The sequence below is a fragment of the Phalacrocorax carbo genome, chromosome 1, assembly GCF_963921805.1.
Source record: "Phalacrocorax carbo chromosome 1, bPhaCar2.1, whole genome shotgun sequence".
Taxonomy (NCBI): Eukaryota; Metazoa; Chordata; class Aves; order Suliformes; family Phalacrocoracidae; genus Phalacrocorax; species Phalacrocorax carbo.
The window spans coordinates 58404526-58417067 of record NC_087513.1 but is presented as its reverse complement, the minus strand read 5'-3'; the positions used below and the strand labels follow the sequence as shown (position 1 = coordinate 58417067).

The 12542-nt window shown below is 41.0% G+C and overlaps 1 protein-coding gene across 1 annotated transcript in view; it reads right to left on the bottom strand.

Moving 5' to 3' along the window:
• The window catches only part of MYH9 (myosin heavy chain 9), a 71744-nt gene that overhangs the window by 31698 nt on the left and 27504 nt on the right, over nucleotides 1-12542 (bottom strand). Inside the window, exons 4-8 of the mRNA XM_064455513.1 lie at nucleotides 7822-7849; nucleotides 6933-7026; nucleotides 1645-1737; nucleotides 1031-1094; nucleotides 303-401 (exon numbers count right to left, since the gene is read on the bottom strand). Coding sequence (XP_064311583.1) covers nucleotides 303-401; nucleotides 1031-1094; nucleotides 1645-1737; nucleotides 6933-7026; nucleotides 7822-7849 — 378 coding nt within the window. The remainder of the gene's footprint in view (nucleotides 1-302; nucleotides 402-1030; nucleotides 1095-1644; nucleotides 1738-6932; nucleotides 7027-7821; nucleotides 7850-12542) is intronic.

Here is a 12542-nt window from a genome sequence, read left to right as displayed (position 1 = left end):
GGGTTTATATCATGCAAGATGAGACTAAACATAGGACAATGATTTTGATAAGGAAAGGCATAGAGTCATTGCTGGCAAGGAGACACTGTAGGAAGGAACCAGAGAAGCAAGTTTTCAGGAACTGAGAAGCGCAGGGGGAGGGTAGAGGGATGTATGAGTGTATGGAAGAAGTGGAGGAGGGGTGACCATATCTAAAAGACAGAGCCAAGAAACTATGAAGGAAAAGGTCCTAGCCTAAAACATTTTGCACCCTCTGTTGTTCTGATGAGGGAACCCCATAACTACAACAAAATAATACTTACTCTTCAAATGCTCGCCTGCCCCAGATAACAGGTAGTAAAAGATGTGGAAGGTTCTCTCCTCTTTGGCTTGACGAATTGCACGTGACTTCTCCAGCAGATCTTCAGAGAGTCAAGGCATATGGCAGGACATACAAGTCACTTCCTATTCTATGGCAGGAGAAAAAACTCATACTACCTGATGTTCTCCTCATGGCAATTAGCAGGGGTATTGATTTAGCAATCATTATCAGTCAACAGCCCGCTGAGCTGTTCTCAGTGTCTCAGTTCTGCCAGCCTCTGAATGATGGCTATGGTAAGAGAGACTTAACTGATAAAAAAAACAACCACCCAAACAAAAAACCAACAACACACAAAAAAACCCCAAACCCAACAGAAAAGCAGAAAAGCAGTGGCCATCCACTCCTAGTTGCCTTGGACAGAAGTGAGAGTGGCTTATGAAATTCCAAAGCTATTCATCTTCTCACAGTTTATGCTTCCATTTCAGCCTCCTAAGATTAGAATTCATTCATTCAGAAAAATTCAGAAGAGATTTCCTCCATGACCACAAAGGTCACAAAACACTATGTGAAGAAACAGGAGACTACAACAGTAATCTTGTTAGCACAAATTTAAATACTTCCTACTACTTTCTCAACCCGACAAACAGAAAGTTGTGAAGAGGTTGCTAGGTACCATTACTGCCTCCTATATAGCCTTTAATTTCTTTTAAGTGGTTACAGAAAGGATACAGGTCTCGATATTGGCTCCAACAATGTAGCCATTGACATCAAAGTTGATTCTGATGAACTTGCCCTATGAGGAAGATAAGAATGAATACTAATTTTAATGCTATATCTGGTAACAGCAGTAAACAGCAAAGGTAAACCTCTTTTTAATTCAGGAAAGGAAATTCAGAACAGGTCAGGCAGGTTTTAGGCAAAACATAAGGTCAGCCAATAAGCAATGCCTCCTGATCAAAACAGCGATTTACCAAACATGACACCAAACACTTTCAGACCTTTCTGACATTCAGACAACCTACAATTCAAATTCATTATATTTCAGCCTAGATTTCCCACAGCCAGGGTTCCCTTCAGTTTCATATGCTATATGATCTGGCCAGTTCTGCCTCCCTAGCTTCAACCATTTTCATTAAGTTCCAGCTCTAGCTCCCCCATCTGCCTCTCAGACACTGTCCATTGCTCTCTAAAGCAAGTAAAATAAGGATCAGTATTTGCTCTCCGAGCTAGAACTGACTGCCATAAACTTATGTCACTCACAGACAGCAATTCACACAAAAGCAGACCAAGTCTCCCCTCTGGAAAGCACACAAGACTTACACATGCTGGGTAGTAATACTCACAAATCTTGAAGAGTTGTCATTCTTTACTGTCTTGGCATTTCCAAAGGCCTCCAGAATGGGATTAGCTTGGAGCAACTGCCTCTCCAGTTCTCCCTAGAGAGAAATTGGAGATTAATAAAGTACGTGGTGGTTTACTGCATTAACCTTGGGTCAAACCAGCGCTGAAGTTTCAATTCACACTAGCTTGGCATCTGTTGTAGAGAAGCCATATTAAACCTTAGGAGATGATCCCCTTAAACCTTGAAAGGAGACTCTTTAGTTATCTGGGTGAAACAGAAACATTTACAAATATGCCTTGTTCCCTTCCTCAATACAAGGGCATCCCAGTGCCGTCCTTCTGTTAACAATAAGCCCTTCAAAGACACTTGGCCATAACATCCCACAGACTTCCCAGGATCAAAGCGAAACACTGCACCATCCAAGACCAGGCCCTCATCCCAGAAATGTCTTGCCATCTAGGCTGGAAGAGTAAGGAAAATCCTCTCTTGCTACCGCAAGCGAGCCTTGAACTCTGCTGGTTAAGAAGTTAGCCTGAAAAGGTCTAATGGTTGTTTTTTTTTTTAAAAAAAGCTTGCACTAAGAGTCTACATCTTCCAAAATACAAACAAGCAAACCTTCTTTGTAAGGAGGCACACAAAAAACCAGAATTAGTGGTATCCCACAAACTGCATGATTGCTTGCATTCTACTGCCATATTCACATACTCCTCCCCTCAAGGAACACAAAATGCTGGAGCTGTAGAAAAAGAAAATTCAGAACCTTTACCCCTGCCAAGTACTAGGCCATTGGAGCATATACCCCTTTCCCTGCAGGCTCTAGATAGATCCATGGCTGATTTTAAAAATTACTTGTCCTCTGTGCTAAAAGCATGGAGTTCTATATATTTCAAGATTACCCAAAAAGCTTCTAGAGACAGAAAATGACAATTTAGATTAAGGTTTCTCTTTTTAGCAGTCATAAGTAAGTACTCAAGACTTTCTGTGCAAAATGGATAGAAATGAAGGTTGATTTATGAGAACTGGAATTTATGGGCAAATTATTTAAGGGTATTACTAAAGGAAAATTGTTCCCATTCATTCTCAAAGTGCATTATAAGACAGATTAGTCTTTACACAGCCTCTCTAAAAATACATGCAATAAAAAAGGAAGATACATAAGAAACTGTACAAAGAACTACAAGTCTTTATTTTGTACTTCCACATTCACCTCGCTTCATGCTTGCAAAGTGCAAGGCCAAACAAGTCCCTCAGTCCCTGTAGAACTACACATACACAGAAGGGGCAGCTGCTGCAAACATTTTCATTCACTGTCAAGTATATATAACAAGGGGGTTAGCACTGGGAAGGGAACATGAGCTGGAACATCTGCTCTCTCACAACAGAGCCAGTATGCGCCTTTAAGGAAAAAACCTTGAAACTAGGGTTCAGTCCTTGAAACTGTGGGGCAGTCACATTTCGCCTCCTATTATGGCACAAGTACTGAAGTTAGAACACCCTTCCCTCACCCCATTCCTCCTCCCCAGCCTGCAGTGAAGTCCTAGGCATTTGTGACTGTAACCTGTTACTATGCAAGTGAGAGATGTCAAGCAACATAGCATTTCAACCCAGCTGTGGAATAAGAAGGGAAGAGATCAAAAAAAGCCCATTTTTTTCCTCTAACGAGAAGTCAGGCTTTGACACCAAATCTATTTTAATTATTTGGCCAAAAATAAAATTAAGGTCATGCTGAGCTACACAAAGATCAAAAGTTTGTAGAAATCTATACTACAGACCCCCCTGTTATTTAGTACCTCAGGGAGAAAGTGTCATTAATGTCAAGTAGGTGATGGTAAACTGTAGTTTAGAGGCAATTAGGTCTCCCGAACCACCAAGGTAGCAATATGCATAGAGAATGCCTGGTCAGGGACACAGCGATACTGAGCTGTGGGGAAAGGAAAATGCTAAAAAGTTGGTCAAGTCAGCTAGCTCTCATGACTTGCCTTAGCCCTGCAATACAGGAGAAAGAGCAAGTTCCTAGCATGTCATGGCAATGGTACATAAGATTCAGTGGCTGCTATTACTGCAATATATCCATTCCTTGCTGGCACACACTGTACACTGTCTTCATTTAAAAAGACAATCCTCTTATCTTTAAAATTTTAAAGAACTTTTTGGGTCGGGTTTATTTTTTTTTTTTTTTACCTTAATTTCTGACAGTCACTTTTCACTGAAGGAAGATATTTCATTATTATTATACAATGGGTAATTTTGCAAAGCAAAACCAGTACAATACAGAGCTGCCCATCACAAGCTTTCTAAGGTTCCTATCACTAAGATGCTGCCAATTTTGACACCTGTGACTGCCATTCCTTGACCTAAAACAAATTTGGTTAATACCTGGCATGCATTTAAGTATGTACTGTATTCCTCATGGAAACAGAGGCAGTAGTAGCTGCTGGATCTGTTAGTCTGTGGTTGGGCAGCACACACTCTTCAATGCGTGCTGTTTCTACTGCTCTAAAGTTGCAACGCCAATTTAAAGCAACTAAATTCCTTGACATCTATCTTGTACTCTGAATATTTTGCATCTCATACACTTTTTGGAATTATTTCTATGCAAGGTAGAAGTTTTGCAAGCCATTGATTCGTCAGGAAGTATGGAGAAAGTCATCTAGAAATCACAGCTAGCTTTAACAGCATGCAATTTGAAAAACTGAAAGATTCCTAAAGATGGGGGGAAGGTGTTTGAGGTTTTTGTTTGTTTTGGCGGGGTTTTTTGTTGGTGTGGTTTTTACACTTTAGGGTTTTGCTTTTTTATTCTTCTCTGCAATCACGTGGGATATTCTCAAATAACTGAGTCCCATCAACAGTGAGTTGGATAGGGAAGGGAGAAAGATCATCAACAACCTAATCTTTATTACAAATATTGAAGCATTAGCAACTATTATCCATGAATTTCTGATTAACTGCAAACATCCTGAGAAAACTATTACATAATTTAAGTCACTAGAGAAGCAGAGACTAAATATGGGGGGGGGAAAATCAATCTCAACTTCCATAAATAAAGTTTAATCAAATGAAAAAAGTGTTTATATAATTAGATTCAGTAGGCCTCAAAAGCAGCATTAACGTGCTTAGTAGTCACACCATGCAGCTAGAAGCTATTTAGCTGAATACACTAATGCACTGGGATCGGTCGAAGCTGCCACTACCTACCAAAACAATAGAGCTAGAGTTGAAGAATATGCTTAATAAATCTGTTTTTGCTCTGATGCTTGGAAAAACAGGGCTTTACATCCAAAATTTCTAATAGGAGACAGTCAAGAAACCTTTCTGATAGACAGAGCACCACTACTTTCTAAACTATCCTTGGTTAAGTTCCATGCCTAGTCTTGCAGCTTAAAGGTTCAACACTATCATATTCAACCCTAAAGAATAAATCTGCCATGACCAGTATACCAGAGATCCTCAAAAAATGTAATGTATTCATCTTCATAAACCCTTATAATCTGGTTCCAAGTTTAAGGTTTGTAAAGAATTGTTGCATAGAGCACTCATTATCAACTAACATTCAAAGACTCTAGTTCTAAATCCACTCTAGTAAGGCCAGTGCTACTATTTAGCTACAAAAGTGGAGCAAAATGTGAGCTGCAGGACTTTTTGGAATAATCAAAACTTGGCAGGGAGTTGGGGCAGGGGGGTGGAATATCAAACTTGGACAAATCACCAACCAGTCCAACTTAGGACTGTTTTATTCTCCTAAGCAGACTGCCTGTCCTGCTTCGGTGGTTGAAATTTTGCTCAAGGATAAGCAGTGGAAGAATACTTAACTCAACCCCATGGTTCTGTTTTCCACATTATAAAAAGAAAAAGAAAAAGAAAAAAGGAAAATGTTTCTAAATACAGCCACTGACAGACCATGGAAAAAGCCTTCATATGTCTGAAACTTTGGCACATAGGAAGTTTTGTTTTGGTTGGATTCCAGAAGTTACTGCTATGTGTGCACACACACACATAGTATGCCTGCATGTAGAGGTGCCTTCTTAGTCATATAGTCCTTACACATAAGGCACGCCTACACATTAAGCTACTGTAGGAAAACTCTTATGTAGAGATACAGTAGGCACACCTGGCACCTGGATTTCATTACACAGCTCACCAGTGAACACTTCGAACATGTTCAGCTCTGGCTAGCCGGCTCACAGTCCTGGAACACCCTCTCTGCAGGGCAGCCTTCTCCCCCACACCTTTCTTTGCAACATGCAGCCACATCTCACTGCAGGGAATAGAACACTAAATACCTAACTACATTTATCTTACTAGGAACACCACACTCACTAGACGCTTATGGTTCTAGGAAAGCCTGGTCCAGTCTTATTGCCCTGGAGGAACACTTCTTGAATAGTGTATCTGCGAAAATCCTGCAAGAACAGCTTTAAATGCAAACTAGTCCTGAGCACAGAACATAACTATTCTTGATAGTACTTTAGTCTCCAATCGAACAGCCTCACAAAAAGATTACTGTGCACCACACACAAAAAAAAAAAAAAGAAAAAAAGATTGTGAATTGTCTATGGATTTGTTTTAGCTGCAGAAAGTGATATTGGTGTGGAGTGAAAAGCTGCTCAAAAAAATCACACAATGGGACAGAAAACGCATTCCTGGTGCAGAACGTGCAGTAAACGTGCAGCTCACCTACGAGGATACAACTGACGAATTCGGCAATAGTCCATCGGGGGAGAGGGAGGGGGAAAAAAATATAAGTGAGACATCTTTAAAGTCCTCCCACCATCACCACCACCCTCCTTTCATGTGCTGCTAACACTTGGCTGTTTTCCACCCTTTTAACGTTTTCCTACAATTTTAAGTTTTTCAATGGATGTCCACTAGACCAGCACTGTACTCTCCAGTTTTGAGACAGTATATATAACAGCCAGACCTAATCTATAAAGGTTTTACACTGCCTGGACTGGTTATAAGCAATACATCTGTGTAAAAAGATCAGTATGGGTGATGCTTCATTTACAGCCTCTCTTGCCCATGCACTTGCCCACAAATCCAAGAGGTTGTGTATGAGTTTATCCCCACTCTAGCTCCACTGAATTCAAAGGCATTATGACTTAGAGCAATGCTCCCTGGCTTGCAATTTTTTACAAACTTTTATTGTTTCATAGTTCACTATCCTCCTCAGTCCCCTGATGTTAGATCTAGGCTTTTATTGAGCAATACAGCTTTAACCAACATCAGCCAATATATATTTGTAGTCCAAAGTCAGCACAGGAATAAAGCATCATCAAACCCAGGTCTTACCTGGTCTTTCTTAGACTTGTGTGAGGAAGCAACATGAGCCAGATACTGAATGACCTTCTTGGTGTTCTCTGTCTTACCAGCTCCCGATTCACCTCTGTAAAGAAAATCTGCAATTCATTCACAAACAAGACGTAGGGGGACATATTCATATTTCTAACCCCAAAGGGGCTACAGAGCTCCTTAACTGCATTCTGGCCATTATAGCACCTCCCTTGAAACCAAGAAAAAATAAGTTGTGCTGGCAAGCAGTAGCAGTGTAGCTGGACTGCAGGCCAGCCCTCAACCAGTTTGTCACTGAGTGCTGGTGCTGTACACATGCACAGAGGAGGGAAGACAATAAAGAACTATGCTTTCTAGTCACTCGGATACAAAGATCTGAGGAATAAACCAGAGGCTGCTGTATAGCTAGGGGTGAGAGGCAATGAACCAGATCTTTCAAAAGGAAGCCTCCTGACTGCAAGAAGAAACATACCAATTCCTTAAGCAGAACTAAGGGCCAACAAATTTTGCTGTGTCTAGAAGAGAAACTGCTGTATCAAGAGTATCTGTTGCTGTTTCAGCCTCATCAGTATGAATGTACTTAAACACAACAGCTACATCAAATCCGAAGGACTTCTCCAAGCCTCCTCCATTGACAAAGCTGTATTTCTTTAGGAGTTTGAGCACAGGGACTGTTTCAAAACCTCCCTTCTTCCTCCATCTCTTATGAAAATTTTTCTGCAGAGAGGATTAGATATATATTGGAGGAACTGTAGTGGGACCTTCCTTGACTCTCCACTATTACCTGATTTACTGAGCCCAATCCCAGCATCTACAATTAAGAATCCTCCAGCCGAGATTTTTAACACAGACTTTGACATCCAGACATGCTGGCAACTGTAATACTCACGTGCAAAGGATGGACTGATCCTCTCGATCTAAAATAAAATTTTAAAAGAAGTAGTTAGACTGAGACTCTAAAATTAAAATTTCTGTTACAGAATGAAATCGACAAAGACAAAACCAGGAACTACTAAACTCTGCCAAGTATGTTCATAAATATGGCCGAGGAGCCCTTTTCTGGCAACAGATGCCAACCTCCCACCATCTGCCAAGGTATAATGGTATCATTGCAATTTAGTTTTCTTCATCCAGAAATACGATTGTTTGCATTACAATTTTTCTACAAACAATAGAGAACACCCTCACTGAATAATTCTTTACCACAGAGCAACAATTTGATGTACATCTACGTGTTCTTCAGGCACCTCCCCCCATTATACTGGGCCAAAACTGACAAAAGCTATCAGCAGAGCAATGGAAATGGAAGGAGGAAGGAGAAACTGGGACAGGAACCATTACAAATACCAAAGTGCCAAAACCTCACATCAGACAGAAGCTTTCACACCCGAAAGAAACACTGGAAGCTCACTGAGAAGTTTTTGTTACTTGTACAGAATAGACTCAGAAACTACAATGCTGACCAACAGACTAAGTCCTATGCAGCTGATATATTCGTGGCACCATCCCCTATTGTATTAACGGAGCAGCTCGTAACAGTAGAAACCTTTTCTTTTTCATGCTGACATACCAGTAGACATACTAATTCATGTGTCCAATTCCCAGCTGTGGATGATAGCATCTTTCCAGTTACACAGCTTACTTCACCCAGCCTATCCACCACTATCTTCCCCCACCATCTTTAACCTCATTTCAGCTTTGACCTATGACTCCACTTCCTCACAGGGAGTCCTGGCTAGTCCTTCCACCACAGCTTTATCACACTGCTCCCCTACCACTTACGTGTGAACACACTCCCCTACCATTCCCGCCCGCCACCTCCAGCCTGCATCCCATTCCTCTGCCATGCCACCAGGAACCAGCTGGGAGCATTGGGCAGACTGAAGACAGCCTGTGCCTATACCACAACAGCCTTAGTAGCTTGTAGTCATCATGGGGGCAGCAAGACCTGTTCAGCCATGGAGCAGACTCAGGCACAGCAAGCCCTTCACAGACAGCCCACAAGAGCTATTGGGGCACTCACCAAACAGACTGTGCCACTAAACTCAAAATCCCCATTATTTACTAAGTTATCCATTTGGGTGTGGGTCCTTTGTTTTATTTTGCTTTATTTTAGGGGGAGGGGTGCTTAAGATCAAGACCAGAGGACTTTCAGATCTTCCAGTCTGAGAACCTGAGTAACACAGCAGCTAAGTTTCATCCAATTATTTTTTCTTTTCTCCACACTGAGCTCCAATTTTTGTGTTGGACTGGAGTCTAATCTCTAAAATGAAAGCAAGCCCCAAACATCCGTGAGAGTAGAAAATTCACTGGATTGCTCTAGTAAGTTATTTTAGCAACTGGTAACCTTCATCAGTACATTTCTGGATGTGATTGTCTCCATATTTTAACTACTGGTCCTTTCTATTCCTTTCTGCAGTAGCTTAAAGAACCCAAGTGCACTCTGTATTCTCCCCACCAGAGACTACTTAGACAATATAATTGAGTCACCATTCAAGTTGTTTCGTGCAGGATAAAGAGATTGAGCTCTAATTAGGGAAGGCTTTATAGTCACATAGAGTTCAAGTACCTGAAACTACTTTCCATACCCTTAAACATTGCTGCTGCAAGTGAATTTAGCATTTCAGTCCTAATGTCACGTATGCCATATTATTCAAGAAAAACTCCTATAAACTCAGTTTATAAAGAGAGATGTATATCTAGCCTTTGGACACATTTTCATGGAATAAGGAATATGAAATAAACCTACCAAAACACAGATCTTATCTTTTCTTAAATTATTCTGAAACCAGTAATGGAAATGTGGGGTTTACGCACTACAGATAGAAAGCTCTGGTTCTTAAGCTTCTTTACTGGAAACTGATTATATGGAGATGAGCACAAAAATTTAGAGGAAAATAATCTGCTTTATCCCTGTTAATACTGTTTGCAGAAAGAGCTGATCAGCCTTAAGACTGGAGGAAAGCAAGCAGAATAAAATCATCACTCAAATGGTTTTGTCCCAGCAAACTCTTAAGCATCTGAAACTAGATACTGCAGCTTTATCATAATTGCACATTAATTTTTTCAAGTGCTAAATTTTATTCATTGCCTTGAAGATATGCACCCCTTTTGCTGAGGGACAGGCAAAGAGTAGATGTTAGCCAGTCCTGAAAGCCCCACCCTATTCAAGGTTCCCAGTGGGTCAAGGGCTCAGCAGGCACACACCAGCCTTCTGCATGACTGGGCACTTTGAGGGTGGATCAGGGGAATAACTAATGACTCATTTATGGATTGCCTAAGGAAATGTATTCTTCAGTAGTGCGGCACCTGGGTGCAATTCTCTATCACAAAGCAGCTATGTGAAAGGAAAAGATCTGTGCCTCTGAATAACATCTGACTTTTGAAAGCCTGACTACAAACAAGCAGCCCACTTGTCCAAGAAAAGGTTATTACTTGCATTCAGGTACTACTGAGGCTCTTTCTTCTAAGAAGCCAATCTGAGACAGAGGGTGGGAAAAAAAAAAAAAAAAAAAAAAAAGAAAAGAGATAACCCTAAGGAAAGTGTTCTAGTGTTGGAATTATGAGCTGGGGCTCCTCATGTAGACAATGGAGCCCTAAAAACTTGAAATGTGCACACCTTCCTTTTCCCTCTCCTCCAGGAGAGGATCCTTATTCCAGCAGAAATAACATTGGTAAGCAGACAGAAAAACCAACTGCCCAACTGAAGATGACGACCCACATCAGATAATACTCAGAAGCTCTTTGGCACTGAACACTTTTTGATCATGACAAGTTTTGTTACACTTAGTTGAGAAGATCTTTTCAAGCCTCATTCCAATGAGGCAAGGTAGCAACAGCACCCTGGAGCAACCCAAAGAAGTCCCAAAGGGGCAAGCACACAATTTTTTCACTCCTTAACACAGAGCAAGGTGTTGAAAGGTACTCAGGCAGGAAAAGTCATATACAGTGTTCAAAATCCTCTTGGCACTACGTCTTCCTCCCCCAGCATACTTTACTGGTGGCCTGCTGCAGCTGCGTTAGTCACCTCTGCTTTAAGCCAGCAGGAATGTACCTGCGAGTGCAGGCAAGTCACCGGCAGAGTGCAGACACTGCCATAAAAGGCAACATTCCTGTTTGCAATCTGGGGAAAATTCTTTCCCAGGACTGCAAAGCAGCAGTCATTGGGATAGCTGGAATTCTTCTAATTGTGTACAGACAGACAACTCGAATAATGTGTTGAGCAACAGGAAACTGCAGCCGACCAAAGGGCCAAAGAGCTAAGGCATACAAAAGCATAACTCAAACACGCTTCCAGTTAAGAATTGCTTTAAATGCCAATATTTATTCTCCATACAATACTGACTTGTGCCATCACGAACCAGAATTCAGTTGCCCAGACAAGAGGCCACGTCCACCCTTTTTTTTTTTTTTTTTAAAGTATCATTCAACATGGGCATGCTGTACAACTTCAGTCAGCACTTGCCTTTACTCCATTGTCAGTTGTGCAAGCAACCTACTCAGCAAAAGAGAATGTGCTGGGTACCATAAACTCAGTTGCTTATAATAACACGATCAAGAAATGCCTGATTAAAAGAAATCTGCATCTGCTTTTCAATTCTGAACAGAGTCACTTATTAAAAACAATCCAGAATAACAACTCAATAGTTAATTATAGCAACAGTTCTGTATTTCAGACCAGCTGGCAAGGAAAGCTTTTTATCTAGGGTCTTCTTTAGCTCTCATCACCATAGTATTCAAGTGATCATAAGAAGCAGCAGCCTCAAGCATCCAGAAATTCAGGAAGTATAATGTCCTTCAAATTTAAGCTATACAGCAATATGGTACAGTAACATCAGTAGATTAATTATAGTCCATTTAAAAAAACAACCCATAATATCTAACTCATTCTTGACTTTCTCCAGTTCAAAAATAAAAGACGTCATTTCAGACCATTTCCAGGACCTTCAGCATACATTAAAAACTTAATTAAACCAAAATTTGTTTTCACAAGAGAGAGACATCTTGTACATAAGAAGTTCTCAGCTACATATTCTACTGCAAAACAACAAATCTGAATGAATGCTGAACTGCTGTGGTCAAGTATCTGATAAATTAATAGAGCCCCAAACTCTTGAAATTTGTTTTTAGATGTGAGAAGGAGGTTGGGAAGCTAGAAGAGAATGTGCAAATTTAAGCTCCACATCTCAGTTACAGAACATCCTAGCAGGCCTTTATCACCCACTTCCTCTGCATGAGTGACTCCAGTTTCAAGCCTGTTCATCTCCATAAAAGGAGAAGTAATATAGCATTCACACAATGGTGACATCATCTCTCCAGCTAAGAGGAAGTGTAGCTGAAAGGCAAAGGCTTGGCTTGCAGTTCCCTGCCTATAGCTGAGTCATTAAGGCTAAGAGCTTAACCAGAGATAGATGGTACCACCCACCTCCTAACCACCAAGCGTCTGGCAGAACTGAGCAGCCTGGCCCTCTAGGTTTCCACTACTATACTGCTCCCTAGCACCTCAGTGAATGTCTGTAGCCCAGCTTAGGCAACTGACTGGCTGACCGAGTTAGAGAGTTGACCTAAAGCAAGAATTAGTCTTAAATACACGTTTCCACCACACAGAGG